The sequence below is a fragment of the Loxodonta africana genome, chromosome 2 (genome assembly GCF_030014295.1).
Source record: "Loxodonta africana isolate mLoxAfr1 chromosome 2, mLoxAfr1.hap2, whole genome shotgun sequence".
Lineage (NCBI taxonomy): Eukaryota > Metazoa > Chordata > Mammalia > Proboscidea > Elephantidae > Loxodonta > Loxodonta africana.
This window is the reverse complement of record NC_087343.1, coordinates 201,161,255-201,179,188: the sequence shown is the minus strand read 5'-3', so window position 1 is coordinate 201,179,188 and position 17,934 is coordinate 201,161,255. Positions and strand designations below refer to the sequence as shown.

Genomic DNA, 17,934 nt, shown 5'->3' with positions numbered 1-17,934 from the left:
TGAGTCAGAATCGACTCAACGGCACCAGGTTTTTGTTTTAGTGATTATATGGTGGCCTAAATAACACTAGAAACTGAGGGGTTATAAATTTTATTTTCATCCAGGCATAATATATGGCCATTAAGGATTAGTGAATCAAAGTTTCAGACTTTTATCTGGCAATACCAAATTTGGCAATTTATCAGTTATTTTTAACATCACAAGAGTTCCTTCTAAAAGTGATTCCAAAGAAAATTCATACCTTTCCAGAGCAGCAGAAGAGGATAACAAGAAACACAGGTAGAGCTACAGTCAGAGTGTAGACCACCCAAAGCCACGGGCGCTCTTCAGCTGCCTCGATCATCTGGCCCACGACTCCCGGCTGAAAAACAAGACAGGACTGATTGCAACTTTTGGCTTTTGACAACAAATATAAGCCGCAGTGTCCCACTGTTCAACTACTACATAATACTACTGAAGCTCCCTTTTCAAATGGTTCAAGCCAAGATGTTTATATTATATAAAAAGAGAATTACGATAAAAGTCTCAATTTTCATGCTCTCCTTATCATCAAGGCGGCTTCACTTTTTTAAGTGTGAAAGGTGGTTTCTTAATCACTTGCAAAAGGTTCCCTTTAACCTCAGGAACCGAATTTCTTGATCTCAATGTCTCTGGTTCTCCAATTCAATTCCCAGCTCTGCCACATGACCAGTTGTTTGAAAATTCCATATACTGGGTAAATCAAGATTCAACATTTAAGAGTGCATTAAAACATACCCCACATATATCACAAATAGAGAGTATAAAGCCACTGTATTTAGACTAATGAAATCATGTCCAAAAATCCAACATTTTGGCTTTAGCAGGTAACTTACTATCACACTTTTTATACCAATACTCCCAAATATGGGGAAATACAAACCCTGAAAACTTTTCACAAAAGTAGCAACCAGTTACCTGCAATAACAGACACAAAAACATAACAAGCAAGCACAAACCTCAGCAGCCCCGTCGGCAGCTTTCTTCAGACCCCATCCATCATTGGCCCAATCATCAACTACTCTTCGATCGCCAGAAATGATAAAGTTGTCAAAAAAAATGTCAGAGGTCATGGACCACAGCTCCAAACCAACAGCACTAAAAGGAGTCATTTTGAAAGGTTCCAGGTCTTCAAAGAAATCAGGATTTGGTATTTTCCTGGGTTTCCAGATTCCCTAGAAAAAAATGAAAAGAAAAAATTTAAGATAATTATCAACAAAGTTTTTGGTGAATCTTCTATGTGATGAGTTCTGTATGACCAATGAAGATAAGTGAAAACTTTATGAAATTTAAATGAGAAACAGGAAGAATGTAATAAATGCTAGTGATGTGTCAGGCATCGCGCTCAGTGTTTTGCACACTCTACCTCTATGATTTCTGGACTCCAACTACTTTCTATTCCTAATACCATCCACGACCTTGGTCCGAACTACCACCTCACTCTGCCTGGACCATTCCAGCAGCCTCCACCCTTGTCAACTGCTGATGGGAGTGGCAACATAAATCAATACAGGCTTTTTCAGTGGTGATTTAAAAGATACATGGTCTCCAACCAGTAATTTCACTTCTAGCGAACTACCTAAGGAAACACTTAACACATATATCCGGGTATGTATAAGGATGATTATGGCAGCACTGACTCTAAAAGCTTAATTTGCAATCCACCTAAATGGCCATGAAAAGGACAGTTAAAGGACAATTTTTCACTTATGGTTTGCACAATTAAAAATACATTTTAAAACAGAAAAATACATTTTATACTTCTGACAAAGTGGAAACCAGTGATTATAATTTTAAAATTATAATTTTTTCCAAATATGTTTGAAGATTTAAAACATCACTATTTGTATTCTTATCATCTCATTTGAGCCTCACAGTCTTTTTACAGTGGCAGATACTGAGTCCAAGCACTGAGCAGGCCTCCATGGTTGAGGCTCCAAGTCACATCTCAGTTGTCTCTCCACCATATCACATAGACTGCCAATCTTAAGATTTAGATCCTGTGGCCGAAGCACTCACCTGGTTTTCCATTTTTCTTTTTAAACTTACATTACAAAACAACAATGACAGCTCTTCTCTCTAGTTTCTATGCTTATCTTTGTAGCAATTAAGCCATAAAATTCTCTCTCAACTTACAAAGTTTACTTTCTGTTTTTATTTCAAAATTGTGAATTTGGTGATCAACCTGGCAATTTCACTGCAGACAAAACTTTTAGCTGAATACTAACAGACCAACAAAAACGTATCAATCGTCAAGAAGCACAAACCTGGTAGTTAGGGTTGTCAATCATGGGAGGCTTCCATTTACCCTTGTAATTGGGGTTGTCGATCATAGGTCGCTGCCAGACACCACACCCAGGGGCAGACTCACATTTCGGGTTTGCAATCTGAGGAGCCTCCCATTCTCCATCCATATCTTCATCCCTGTGGAGGTAAAAATAACAGATTCTGAATGGTTTCTGTGACTCAGCAGCAGTCCTGCCGCTCCCGAGATACTGATGGAATGCTTTTAGTGTCACACTGTAAGGTATCAAGTCTTCTCCTGGATCTGCATTTCAATTAACAATGTCTTTCATGACAATTGCATTAAAAAAAATGTCATTAAGTTTGTCGAGTTCCACACTTAAATCTAGGTATCTTGGCTGTATTTGAGCTTTCCTTCAATTAAAAAAACCAGATAATTTAAAAAGTTAACTAAAGCTCTTACCAATCCTCTGGCTTCTCTGCATCTGGGTCAGGTACATATTCTGGCTCATTATCTAACCAGCCTTCAGGTTTTGTGGCCTCCTCATCTGGAATCTTAGCAGGGGCATCTTCATCCCTTAAACGTAAAAGAAAAAGCGAAGAATGACAACACTGGCCAAAGAATCACACTGTGGTCCCATTTTGTGAATCGGAAACAGGGCAATTTAAAAATATTTAGGTCTTATTTAATAACAAAATTTAAAATAATCCTTCCTAGAAAATATTTGAAAATCATATATCTGATAAAAGTTTAATATCCGGAATACATAAAGAGCTCCTACAACTCAACAACAAAAAGACATGTAACCCAATTCAAAATGGGCAAAAGATCTGAACAGACACTTCTCCAAAGAAGATATACAAATGGCCAATAAGCACATGCAAAAACACTCAACATAATTAGCCCCCAGAGAAATGCAAATCAAAACCACACCAACTAGGATGGTTATAATAAAACCCTTGCACAAATATAAAATGGTACAGTTGCTTTGGAAAAGCTTGGCAGTTCCTCAAAAAGTTGAACACAGAGTTACCATAAAAACCAAAAAAACCAAACCCAGTGCCATCGAGTCAATTCTGACTCACAGCGACCCTATAGGACAGAGTAGAACCGCCCCATAGAGTTTCCGAGGAGCGCCTGGTGGATTTGAACTGCTGACCCTTTGGTTAGCAGATGTACGTAGCACTTGGCCTACACCACCAGGGTTTCCTAGAGTTACCATGACCCAGCAATTTCACTTCCAAAAGAAATAAAAACATACGCTCACACAAAAACTTACACATCAATGTTCACAGTTGCATTATTCCTAACAGCCTAAAGTAGAAATCCAAGTGTCCATCAACTGGTGAAGGGATAAGCAAAATATCCATACAATGGAACATTATTCACTCATTAAAAAAAAAAAAGAATGGGGTAGTGACACATGCTTCAACATGGATGAACCCTGAAGACATTATGGCTAAGTCAAAGAAGCTGGTGGATTTAAACAGCCAACTTTTTGGTTAGCAGCCAAGCTCTTAACCGCTATGCCACCAGGAGTCCAGTTTTAAATTATTTGAGAACTTCAAGAACTTGTATAACATTCACCCCTCTCCTCTAAAAATCCCCAGCGAATTAACGAATATAATACTGAATAATGCTGAGTCCAAATCCAGTGTTCACCAAACATACAAATAAACATGGCATTTATACTAATGTAACCACAAAATTCATGAACACACAGCTTACCTTTAAGGAGGGAAAAATATCAACTAGAATTTAATTGCTAAGCCTAAGAAGATACTTTTACAAATGGAGGATGAGTTTTATTATTTCCCTTTGTTCACGTGCTGCCATTTCTGAAAGCTACTATATTGGACTTAAAATATCCTACTACCAGTGGCCATATATGAGAGTATGACCCTGCCAGATTTCATTCCTCATCACTCTTCAATGTGTACCCAACATAAAAGACCATATACTGAATTTCCCCATGCAGGTCAGGTTCACTACCACTCCCCTACTTCTTCACATGAGGCTTTTCTTCATCCTGAGATACTGTTTCCCAGCTTCACCACTTTGTTTTTAACTCTCACCACACCTGCAAGTCTCAATCTGATTTGCCTTGCTCCAAGAAACCATTCCTGGGTTAGGTATACTTGGTGCGCTACTCACCCAGTAACACCTTCTAACAGACCCCAGGCCACTTCACTGATTTGGCTGTCTCACAACTGACTGGGAGCTCTGTGTACAGTCTGTGTCCTTTCAGTTTGTATACTGTGGTTCGAAACAGCAAGTATTTTGGAGTATTGTTTAAATAAATTTTTTAAAAAGGTTTTTTATTTTTTTTTTTTAAACTAAAATGTAATTTCAGCATTTTGCTGTTTATAAAACAGTGCATGGTTAAGTGCTTGGCTGCTGACAGTTCAGTGGTTCGAGGCCCACAAATGAGTTCCACAGGAGAAAGACTTTATGATTGCTTCCATAAAGATTACAGCCTAGGAAACTCTATGGGGCAGTTCTACTCTGTCACATAGGATCGTTATGAGTGGGAATCAAGTCGGCACATAACAGCTACAAAACGGTGATGCAACCCAGATGATCACTATGACCCATCTTTAGCCTCAGTCATCTATATTTTTTTCCTATAGTTCATACTGCATCATAGATAATTGAAAATACCAGCTTTTACTCAACCAACATTTGGTTGTTCAAGCCACACAGAATATACGAAATGTTCCCTAGCACTCGAAGACAGACCCCCAAAGGCTCACCAGTCATCTGGCTTGACAGCATCTGGATCTGGTATTTTTGGTCTTTCGTCCCAATCTTCAGGCTTCCGGTCTTCAGGGTCCTCAATTTCACGTGAGGGATTTACAGGAGGAGTCATGTCACTCAACAAATTTCCACTGTTCACAACAGACTGGTCAACTAATATCTCAAAACTATTATCTGGATTCAAGACTGTAAAAAATTGAATGCAATAAAAAGGTTATTTAAGAGCTCTCTTTACCACAACACAAAAGATCATGACTTCTAACAGAAGGAAGGAAGCACCACGGAAGCATGTAGTTAAAACTGTGGAGTCAGAACATGGTCAGAATATAGGCTTATTTGTGCTACAGGGCCTTGGCAGGTTAATTCCCTCTTGCTCATAAAACATAAAATGCTAGTTCCTCTATTTTCCAAAAAATACAGTAAATGATAGTTAAAAATTTTAAATCCAAAAGACTTCATTTATGAACATTAAAAACATCAAAAAAACCAAAGGCACACAAACCAATGCAATCATTTGTCTGACACAAATGGTTAGTCACCAGTCATCATGTAACAAGGTTTATCAGAACCATCCCATCAGTTCAAGAGAAGCTTCTTTTAGTCCTGACAAATTAAGCTCATTTCACCACTGACGTAAAGTCAACCAAGACTCCATTCTTATTTGCAGTCTTAGGTCTTGTTCAGATCTGCAATATTTAAATTAATGTCATGAAACCAGCACATTAATGGTTTTTCTTACTTAATGTATACAGATGTGTTTTCTTATCAGTAAAATAGGTCTTCAGATCTGCATCTGGCCTCTTAGCATGTTTTTCTTCATATATACCCGTCTTTGGGTTTTTGTGTCGGAAGATGAAGTGCAATTTATAGTCCTCTCCACATTTATCTGGACCAAACATAATCGTATAAGGGGTCTTGTCGTGGAATTGATCCTTCAGAGACAAAAACGAGTTATTTTGATAATCTCGAAGTATTCAAAAGCAACCTTTACAAAGTGTGATATTTCCGTATAAAATTTCCAATAAATTACTGTGGCAATTAAAGGAAAAGATGATCACTTTCTAAGGCTTATTTAGCTAACTGGCAATTACCAATAATTTTAAAATAAGAAACTATCAAGTGTTTAAAAAAAAAAAAAGGAATGTATGTGGGTGGTTATTACTACTTTCATAAAACAAGTTTGCTGAAACTAAAATCAGTGATAAGATAGAAATAGTTGGTAACAGCTTTGAAATTCGTGTCCTAATAGAATTTCAAATAAAAGTCAGTATTCCCAACCCTCCAAAAATACTTAAACAGCACAGGAGGAGGCCTTTATTTTCAGGGGTCTTATAACATTTTCTTTCCTTTTCTTAAAAGAAAACTGTGGGTGGCTAAATAAAAAAATAGGAAATACCTACCAGATTGAGTTCTGGAGTTTTAGAAAGCAGTTTCACATAGGCACCACCACATTCTATTCCATTTTGGAAATTAACCTCATACCTAATTTCAGACAGAAAGGAGAAAACCACATGGTATTTTGAAGACTCAAATCTCTTAATCTATTTTCCTTCTCTCCCATCTTGGTCATGTTTTATTATCACCTCCTTAAGAAAGTTTAGAGTTTACATTGCTTTTGAATGGCTGCCCAACCACAAGAAAATAAGTAAAATAAAATAAAACCTTAATGCAGACTCCTCATAAATAATTTTTGCAAAATCCAGTTCATTTGCTATCAGGAGGAAGAACAGCCAGTTTGTTTCAAAATAATTCTGGGTGCAGGTAAAAAAAAAAAAATTACAGAATCTTCATTTATCATTGCTGAAAATCACACACAAATCTCTACACTAATTTACATAATCTCATATTTGTTTACATGGAGAAACCGTTTTACAATATAATGTCTCCTGAGATCACCCTTCTGGGAAAGATCACCCTTCCCAAAAAGTTTCTATCAAACAGCCATGTCACTTACTGAACAATGAGAGGCTTGGTATCAAACAGGAAGGGCTTGTTCAGTTTAGCAGAGATGGCATGATGCTTGGCCCGAGACATCAATACAAGTCCTTTATCGCCTGGAAGCTTTGTTTCCTTCATCTCATCTACCTCCCACTTTCCTGTAAGACAACACAAAAATGTTCCACTCCTTAACTATGCCTTTGAAAGCCCTTTAAATGGGAACAAAGAAAACTCGAAGCTGTATTAAGTCTATCATACTGACAAAATTTTAGTATGTTCTAGTTATCTATGAGAGTTAGATTATTAATACTAAAACACACATATATTTGATAAATATTGTCGTGTGCTGTCAAGTCAATTCTGATGCATAGCAATCTTGTAGGACAGAGTAGAATTGTCCTATAAAGTTTCCTAGGCTGTAACCTTTATGGGAGCAGATTGCCAGCTCTTTTCTGGTGGTTTCGAACAGCCAACCTTTCAGTTAGCAGTCAAGTACTTAACCACTGCACCACTAAGGCTCCTCCGACAATTATTAGGACAAGTGTTTTTTTTTTAAACTGTAAAACAGTCATTTTACCATCACCCAGAAAAGACTTTCCATTTCCAACACACAGCAACATAGATGATAAGTAACTTTGTAGTTTTATGGTACTGAACATAAAACAGGTCTAACCCTATAAAATATAAGATAGCACATAAAGATGACAAAATTTCTATAGCAAAATCTTAAAATGTATATTTCCTTTTAAGCCAGTCTTAAGAGATACCATGAAAACAAAACACCAAACTTCAACCTGCTATTATATCTAAATCAAACGTTCTCACCATCATATTTGGCAATTTCATCATCAGTGTCATCTTTCTTGGCTTTGGATAAAATCCACCTGTAATTAAGACAAACCCCAAAGTTAGATTCAAATAAATGATAGCTGACCAATGAAGGGAAACAACTTAAATGCTAATAAAGGCAGGATCTACACTTTTAAATCTCTGCTATTCTTAGTCTACTTAATTTTCCACTCTTAAATTTGTCATATGAGAAGTGACAATACATTGTACTCAAACCACAAACCTATTAAAAAATACCAAACCCAGAAGATAATTCTACCTTTCTTTTTAAGACTCAAGAGAGAGAAAAAAAAAATTTCTCAAAGAACAAAAAAATAGAGTAGAAGGGAGAAGGGAAGGAATGGAATCAAGAGCCACAAGTTCTAAAAGACTATTTTTCTAAATGGATATAAAATAAAATAGTTAAGACATTTCACTACATAAAAAATTATCCACAAAGGAGAATGAAGAACACCAAGGTCACAAGGTAATTATGAGTCCAAGAGAAAGGGCCACATGAACTAGAAGCTACATCATCCTGAGCCCAGAAGAACTAGATGGTGCCCGGCCACAACCGATGACTGCCCTGACAGGGAGCACAACAGAGAACCCCTGAGGGAGCAGAACAGTGGGACGCAGACCCCAAATTCTCACAAAAAGACCAGACATAATGGTCTAAGACTAGAGGAATCCCGGCAGTCATGGTCCCCAAACCTTCTGTTGGCCCAGGACAGGAACCATTCCCGAAGACAACTCATCGGACATGGAAGGGACTGGACAATGGGTTGGAGAGAGATGCTAATAAGGAGTGAGCTACTTGCATCAGGTAAACACTTTAGACTCTACTGGCATCTCCTGTCTGGAGGGGAGATGGGAGGGTAGAGGGGGTTAGAAACTGGTTAGAAACGGTCACGAAACGAAAGACTGGAAGGAGGGAGCGGGCTGACTCGTTAGGGGGAGAGTAAGTGGGAGTATGTAGTAAGATGCATACAAGTTTATATGTGAGATACTGACTTGATTTGTAAACTTTCACTTAAAGCACAATAAAAATTATTAAAAAAAAAAAAAATTATCCAAAGGGTGAGAGGGACGAGGAAAGGATAACAATGCTTAGGGCACACTGAGCATCTGTTAAGAGTGACAGAAAAATCTGGGAATGGCTAATGGTGATGGCTGAACCACACAATGAACGTAGTTACTGAACGATATATGTGAAGACTGTAGAAATGACAAATGTTCTTACCTATATACTTTCCACATTTAAAAAAAAAAAAGCTATCCGAAGAGGAATCCATTATTCCATCTCATTTACACGCCATTTCCCTCTCAGATTTTTTTCCCTCTGAGAAACACTTACCCTGACAGAGTTCCTCTGTCAAAGGAATCAGCAAAATACACTTCCCCTGTTGGAACCGGAGCTTTGTAGGTAACCTGTGTGAAATATAAAAATGAATTAGGAATTGAAATTTTCAGTAACATCCCTTTTTTAGTAGGATTTATTCTCTTGGTTTGCTTTCAATTATGACAAAAAGTTCATAGCTGGCCCCTGAATTGAATCCAAATTACTTTTGGCTGCCAGACATCAGTTATTTTAGCAAAATTTGCCTTCCCCTTGAAAAGGACCCAAATTTTTTTTCATACTTTGATTATTTCCAACCCAAAAAACTCACTGCCATCAAGGTGACTCCAACTTATAGTGACCCTATAGGGCAGAGGAGAATTGCCCCATAGAGTTTCCATGGCTGTAATCTTTATGGAAGCAGACTGCCACATCTTTTTCCCTTGCAGAAGCCGGTGGGTTTGAACCACCAACCTTTTGGTTAGCAGCCAAGCATTTTTAACCACTGTGCAACCAGGGCTCCTTTGATTATCTCAAGAGGTGAAAAAAGAATAGACTCTATGACTACTTCAAACCTTTGGAGATGCAGGAGTACTGGTGTCTGGTTTTGATTTTGAGTCTTCTACCTCTTCAAGGACGTCGTCAAGGTCATCCTCAATATCAATCATATCATCATCGTGTCCATCATGAGCTTGAACAGCAGCAGTTCCAAGTACCAGTAACATACACAACAACCACTTCCCCTCCATAGTCTACAAATAAAAAGATTAAGGTAAATGCAATGCCATCTATTTTGAGTTTTATGAAGACTAACCGTTTTTTTTATTTAAAATTAACGCCTCCAAATCACAGAACTAAAAAAAGAAATTTAGTGTGAGTTCTTCATTTTATAGACGAGGAAAGTGAGCCCAGAAAGGTTAAGAGACTTTCCTAAAATCAGCTAGTTTAAAGATTCAATTTCAAGAAAATTTCAAAATAAAATTCAAACATAAACAATAGTGCCCATATAGAATATTATCTTGGCTATACAAATGTAGTGTATTTAAATACAATTTCAAACTAACTCCTTGCATTTGTAAAGTGTTTTACAATGGATAAAAGTCCTTCCATATATTAATTTACAATGCATATTAATTAGAACAATACAATGAGATAACTGAGAGGACAACTCCTCTCACATAAAAACTTAATATGAACGCTGCTGCTGTTCAAAGATCACCAACTGTTGACATGGTTCTAAATTGCTGTTTCAGGATTTGACAACAAAAATTTTAAACCAAGGACCCAGCTGCTTCACCCAAAGCCTCTCAACAAACAAGCACAAAAACATGTATTTGAGTCTTCTGCTGGAATATCTGATTGCCTTTCCAACACATTTGATATATAAACTTCAGAAAGCTAAGCTTAATTATTTTACTTTTTCCGGCAGAAAAAAAAGAGCTCCCCCAAAATAAGAAAGGGGGGGAACTGAAGGGGTTCCTTCATAAACTTATATGGCCCCAATTCACAACCATGGCTGCCATTTTGACCAATTAAGTTTTTAGAAAAAATTTAAATCAACTTATTTATGCGCTGAGTTTAATGTCAAATTCCTTATAAACTCTACAATCCTTTAAAGTGGATAGCTCAAAGAACTAGACGTACAGGTACTGGGTTTGGTGGTATTTCCCTTAATTAGGCATCGTGAGACTTGTATTCACGAAATTAAAGAAGGTAAATTTCACTGGATGCCTAAATATCCGGCAAAAAGTCAGTGCTGAGAATGAAGTGCTAAGTAAAATCATTCATAACCTTTCCTAGGACTGGTACTCGTTTTTAGAAGAAAATCTCAATGTCAACATTCTGCTATGGTTTCTTATATATTTAAGAAATACCTGTAATCTAACAATCATTTACTCACTGAAAAGGCCTCTATTTTCTACCATCAAAATAATACACAATGGCAATAATAGCGCTTTGTTTGATTTACAACTACAACAGAGATTCTCTATAACGAACAGCTTGATTCAAGACTTCTATTTAAATCAACTCTGTACAACTCTGAAGTTATCTTCTCATAGATACAATGCTACAAATGGTGTCTGGTTCCCAGTGACAGACTACAAAACCAAACAAGCTATCTATGGCTGCTAACCAAAGGGGCAGCAGTTTGAATCCACCAGGCACTCCTTGGAAACTCTATGGGGCAGTTCTACTCTGTCCTATAGGGTCGCTATGAGTCGGAATCGACTCGACGGCACTGGGTTTGGTTTTGGTTTATAATGATTACAACTTTTTCTAAGGTAAACAAAATGTTTAATTAAGTAAAACGAACCACTGGATTAATTACTGTTAGGTGACACAGGGTGGGTTCACAATGACTCTACGTAAAACAGAATGAAACATTGCCCAGTCCTGTGCCATCCTCAGAATCGTTGCTATGTTTGAGGCCGATGTTGCAGCCACTGTGCCAATCCATCTGTTGAGTGTCTTCCTCTTTTCACCGTCCCTCTACTTTTCCAAGCATGATGTCCTTCTCCTGGGACTGGTCACTCCTGATAACATCCCCAAAGTACCTGACACGAAGTCTCACCATCCTTGCTTCTGAGGAGTATTTTGGCTATACTTCTTCCAAGACAGTTTTGTTTGTTCTGGCAGTCCACGGTATATTCAATGCTCTTCACCAACACCAATAATTCAAAGGTGTCAGTTCTTCGGTATTCCTCATTCTTTGTCCAGCTTTCACGTGCATATGAGGCAACTGAAAAATACCATGGCTTGCGTCAGTCCCACCTTAGTTCTCAAAGTGACATCTTTGCTTTTTAACACTTTAAAGAGATTTTTTGCAGATTTACCCGATGCAATACACCATTTGATTTCTTGATTGCTGCTTCTGTGGGCGTTGATTTTGGATCCAAGTAAAATGAAATCCTTGACATCTTCAGTATTTTCTCCGTTCATCCGTTTTCTTTATGTTAAGATGTAATCCATACTGAAGGCTGTTGTAGTCTTTGATCTTCATCAGTAAGTGCTTCAAGTCCTCTTCACTTTCAGCAAGCAAGGTTGTGTCATCTCTGTATTACAGGTTGTTAACGAGTCTTCCTCTAAACCTGATACTCTGTTCTTCATATAGTCCAGCATCTCAGATTACTTGCTCAGCATACAGATTGAGTAAGTATGGTGAAAGGATACAACCCTGACACACACTTTTCTGACTTTAAAGCATGCAGTATCCCTTGTTCTGTTACAACTGCCTCTTGGTGTATGTACAGGTTCCTCATGAGTACAATTACGTGTTCTGGAATTCCCATTCTTCACAATGTTATCCATAATTTGTTACTATCCACACAGTCTAATGCCTTTGGCATAGACAATAAAACACAAGTAAACATCTTTCTGGTATTCTCTGCTTTCAGCCAAGATCCACCTGCCATCAGCAATGTATCCCCTCATTCCATGTCCTCTTTAGAGTCCAGCTTGAATTTCTGGCAGTTCCCTATGTACTGCTGCAAACTTTTTTGAATTATCTTCAGCAAAATTTTACTTACATGTGATATTAATGATATTGTTTGATAATTTTCGCATTCTCTTGTATCACTTTCCTTTGGAATGGGCACAAATACGGATCTCTTGCGGTCAGTTGGCCAAGTAGCTGTCTATCAAATTACTTGGCAGAGACGAGTGAGCGCTTCCGGTGCTGCATACGTTTGTTGAAACATCTCAATTGGTGCTGTCCATTCCTGGATCCTTGTTTTTTGCCAATGCCTTCAGAGCAGCTTGGACTTCTTCCTTTAACATCATTGGCTCTTGATCATATGCTATCTCCTGAAATGGCTGGACATCAAACAATTCTTTCTTTGTACAGCTACCCTATGTATTCCTTCTACCTTCTTTTGATGCTCCCTGCATAATTTAATACTTTACCCTTAGAATCCTTCAATATTGCCACTCAGGGCTTGCATTTTCTCTTCAGTTCTTTCTTCTTGAGAAATGCTGAATGTGTTCATCCCTTTCCCCTTTTGGTTTTCTAATTCCAGGTCTCTGCACGTTTCATTGTAATACTTTACTTTGTCTTACTGAGCCAGTCTTTGAAATCTCCTGTTCTGCTCTTTTCATCATTTCTGCCATTCACTTAAGCTACTCTACATCTAAGAGCAAGTTTCTGAGTCTATTCTGCATCCGTTTTGATCTTTTCTTTCTTTCCTATCTTTTTAATGACCTTTTGCTTTCTTCACGTATGATGTCATCCTACAACTCGTGGTCTTTAGTCATTAATGTTCAATCCATCAAGTCTATTCTCGAGACAGTTTCTAAATTCAGGAGGAATATACTCAAAGTCGTACTTTGGCTCTCGTGGACTTGTTTTAATTTTCTTCAGCTTCAACTTAAACTTGCATAAGTGCTTTTGATGGTCTGTTCAGCAGTCAGCCCCTGGCCTTGTTCTGACTGATAGTATTGAGCTACTCCATCGTCTTTCTACAGATGTAACCGATTTGGTTCCTGTGCATTCCATCTGGTGAAGTCCATGCATATAGTCACTGTTTATGTCTTTGAAAAAAGGTATCTGCAATGAGTAAGTTGTTGGTCTTGCAAAATTCTATCATGCAATCTCCGGCACCGTTTCTATCACCAACGCCATTATTTCCAAGTACTGATCCTTCTTTGTTTCCAACTTTCACATTCCAATCATCAATAACTATCAATGCATCTTGATTGCATGTTTGATGAATATCAGACCTCAGAAATTGGTAAAATCTTCAATTTCTTCATCTTTGGCATTAGTGAGTTAGTACATAAACCTGAATAGATGTATTACCAGGTCTGCCTTGTAAAAGTATGGATATTATCCTAGCACCAACAGCGTTGTATGCTTCAAGATAGATGTTGCAATGTTCTTTTTTGACAATGAATGCCAACGCCATTCCTCTTCAATTTGCCATTGCCTGCATAGTATACCACACTATTGTCTGATTCAAAATGGCCAATACCAGTCCATTTCAAATCACTAATCCACTTTAGACCACTAATCCCTACGATATCCATCTCTATGTGTTTCATTTTTGACGACTTCAATTTTCCTAGATACTTCATACATCCCATGTTCGAATTATTAATGGATGTTTCCAGCTGCTCCTTCTTGTTGAGGCATGCCACATCAGCAAACGAAGGTCCCAAAAGCTATACTCCATCCACGACAGTAAGGCTGACTCCACTTTCAGCTGTCTTTTGAGTGCCTTCCAACCTGAGGGGCTCAACTTCCAGCACTATACCAGACAATGTTTTACTGCTATTCATAAGGTTTTCACTAGTCTTTTTTTTTTTTTTTAAGAAGTAGATTGCCAGGTCTTTCTGTCCTAGTTGGTCTTAGTCTGGAAGTTCTGCTGAAACTGGGTAACCCTGATGGTATTTGAAATACTGGTGGCATAGCTTCCAGCATCACAGCAACATGCAAGCCACCAAGTCCAAGACACTGACAGCAAACCAAACCTAGTGTTTCATTTTTCTCCGTTACCAGCATCAAGATGCTTACTGGTACCTTGCATTACTATGGTCTCCAGTTTATTCTTCCTCTTTGAAGCCATCACACACCCCACTGACAGACTCATCATCCAAAAAACTCTCATGAGAGCCCATTTTGCTGGCTAGTAATCAAAGTCCTCTCTCCCTCATCCTGCTCCACATGGTTTTCCTGCAAGATTCCTCCACTCTAGTCAAGATTTCCCACCTCCTACATGCACACCTAAGCTTGTTTTTCATTTTCCTCTTCTGCCTTAACAGACCACTTAAAAAAAACTAAACACACAGCACAAATACTATTTTCCTCTTAATTTTCTCTTTACAACAAGCTCTAGGGATTCTGCTTGAGTTTCTCCCCAACTGCCACAACCCACGTTCCCTACCAGGTTGCTTTTTCCCAGGGTGACTATGGTCCCTTTCTGTGCTCTGAAATAAGCATGTGAGCCCCAAGTTTTAGCTGGTGATCACAATAATAAAGACACTGTAACAAGAATATTGAACTCTGAAAACTCAGAACAAAATGTTTTTAATGAAGTTTGCACCGAAAAGGTAATCCAACCATATCATGTAACAATACTCAATAGACAAAGCCTGCCTAACACGTGTTTCTACTAATATTTTACATCAAACTACTTTGTCAAAACACATTTTAACCAAAATACGTCACTAACACTAAAGACTGTTGAGTTCATTTTGACTTAGAGTGGACGTCAGCAAACTTTTTCTATAAAGATCCAGACAGTGAAAATTTTAGGTTTTAGAAGTCACGTGCATTCTCCCTTACATTTTTTTTTTTTAAATAATCCTTTCAAAATGTAAAAACCACTCTTACTCATAGTTTGCCACAAACGTGAGATTTCGCAAAAGCTCTTCGTGGTTTACAGGGCTATAAGTAGGCAAGGAAAATAGGGGAGAAGAGGATAGGGAGGACTAGTAAACCTTATTTCTTTGGTTCTTTCCCATTTACCAATGTATTTTTATGTAATTTCTCAATGGACCCTCCTACTAGGCCTATGACACTGGTCACACATGGAGATAATGCTCTAGTATCCCTATTTTTATAAAGAGATGAAGGTTCAGAAAGGCTAAATGCTTCTTGATCCAAAGCCTCTCAACAAACAAGCACAAAAACATGAACTTGGGTCTTCTGCTGCAATTTCTGATTGCCTTTCCACCACATTTGATACATAACTTCAGAAAGCTGAGCTTAATTTTTTGGTCTCCTGTTTATAATGGAGACTTTTATGTTTCAGACAAAGCCCAAAAAGGAAAGAAAAAAACTGAAAGGGCTCCTTCATAAACTTATATGGCCCCAATTCACAACCGCAACTGCCATTTTGACCGATTAAGTTTCTAGAAAAAATTTAAATCAACTTATTCAGGTGTTGAGTTTAACGTTAAATTCCTTATAAACTCTATAATCCTTTAAAGTTAATAACTCAGACACAAACACAAAGAACTAGACTTACAGGTACTGGGTTTGGGGATATTTCCCTTAATTAGGCATCGTGAAACTTGTGTTCACAAAATGAAAGAAGGAAAATTTCACTGGATGTCTAAATGTTTAGCAAAAAGCTAGTGCTGAGAATAAAGTGCTAAGTAAAACCATCCATAACATTTCCTAGGACTGGTATTAGTTTTTAGAAGAAAATCTCAACGTCAACACTCTGTTATGGTTTCTTATATGTTTAAGAAACATATAAGAAACTTATAATCTAAATTTTCATTTACTTGTTGAAAAGGCCTCTATTTTCTACCATCAAAATAATATACAATGGCATAGCAATATTGCTTTGTTCGATTTACAACAACACAGATTCTCTAGAACCAAATCGGTTGATTCAAGACTGCTATCGAAATCAACTCTACACAACTCTGCAGTTATCTTCTCATAGAAACAATGCTATAAATGGTATCTGGATTCCCAGTGATAACCTACAAAATCAAATTAGCCTAAAACATAGCTAAATCATTGTATCATTATAATGGTTACAACTTTTTAAAAGTTAAAATATGGCAATACTAGTAATTAAGTAAAACAAAACTACTGGATTAATTAAGACTAGGCATTGGTGTTAGAACGCTGTTTACTCAAGAAAAGGCTAATGAGATAGATGGGCAAGTGGGCTGTTTACATTAAAAAAAAAAAAGTACAACGAGGGGGGAGATAGGATATGTTTTTTTTCTCAATAATTTTAAATTGTTGACATATTTTCTTTATACTTTTAAGGCTAATGATGTGCTTCTCAACCTTGAGCAAACATCAGAATCACCCGGAGGGCTTGTTAAAACAGACTGCCTGGGTTCCATCCCCAGAGTTTCGGATTCAGTAGGTCTGGGCTGGGCACACTAGCTCAGGAACCATACTTTGAAAAACCAGTGATTAGAGGTTTATAAATCATTTGTGCTTTGGTGTCCAGTTAATAAAGCACTTCTGCATACATTGTTTCATGTAAACCTCATGTGAGGTACTACTCTCATTTTTCACATTAGGAACTAAAGCTGAACAAAATTAAAATAACCAACTTATTATTACAACTAATAAGCAAGATTCAAAATATTCAAACTGCACATTTCAACTGCTGTTTTTGTGTGCCATCAAGTCGATTCCAAATCATAGCGACTCAATGTGATGGAGCAGAATTGCCCCATAGCGTTTCCTAGGATGTAATCATTGCAGGAACAGAATGCCAGGTCTTTCTCCCATGGAGCCTCTAGGTGGATTCAAACTGTCAACCTTTCAGTTAGCAGTCGAGCGCTTAACCACTGCATCACCAGGACTTCTTATATTTCTACTACACAGCAGATGAAACATTACTCTGTAGTTTAATACCGAAGATGTGTGGCCAGGGTCAGAAAGATTAGTTGGGAAGGAGCAAAGCACTACAGGGAGTGATCTGGAGGTGGGAGGGTCCAACCACAGAAAGGATACCCCAGGTTAGTGGGTCAAGGAACCTGGCAGAAAGAAGTCATCCACGTGGGAAGGCAGAATGGCCCCAAAGACAGGAAAGCAATTTTTCGGGTAGCAGAAGGCTGCCTGCCCTGTCAAGAACAATATAGAAAGTCTCCTGCAAACTTCAGGGAATGTGTTTTGCTCCCACCACCATTTCCCCTACACTCCAAGTTGCAGAATTGGTTTTTCAGGGAAGAGATGTATAAGCACTCACCTGTTCTGTTCACATTATCCAGGATTGTTAAAGCTGTTGGGAACCTATTGCCAGACTATGACATGTCGATTCTCATAGCTGTGCACTCAAGAACCTAACTCATTGCTAGCTTTATGTATACTGTTTCAACGACTATCATTAGCCCA

At 37.9% G+C, this 17,934-nt stretch overlaps 1 protein-coding gene across 1 annotated transcript in view; it reads right to left on the bottom strand.

Moving 5' to 3' along the window:
- The window catches only part of CANX (calnexin), a 37,156-nt gene that overhangs the window by 5,004 nt on the left and 14,218 nt on the right, over positions 1-17,934 (bottom strand). Inside the window, exons 2-12 of the mRNA XM_003404702.4 lie at positions 9,701-9,877; positions 9,144-9,217; positions 7,784-7,842; positions 6,975-7,116; positions 6,421-6,502; positions 5,760-5,952; positions 5,017-5,206; positions 2,726-2,839; positions 2,286-2,442; positions 978-1,193; positions 242-361 (exon numbers count right to left, since the gene is read on the bottom strand). Coding sequence (XP_003404750.1) covers positions 242-361; positions 978-1,193; positions 2,286-2,442; positions 2,726-2,839; positions 5,017-5,206; positions 5,760-5,952; positions 6,421-6,502; positions 6,975-7,116; positions 7,784-7,842; positions 9,144-9,217; positions 9,701-9,874 — 1,521 coding nt within the window. The 5' untranslated portion in view covers positions 9,875-9,877. The remainder of the gene's footprint in view (positions 1-241; positions 362-977; positions 1,194-2,285; positions 2,443-2,725; positions 2,840-5,016; positions 5,207-5,759; positions 5,953-6,420; positions 6,503-6,974; positions 7,117-7,783; positions 7,843-9,143; positions 9,218-9,700; positions 9,878-17,934) is intronic.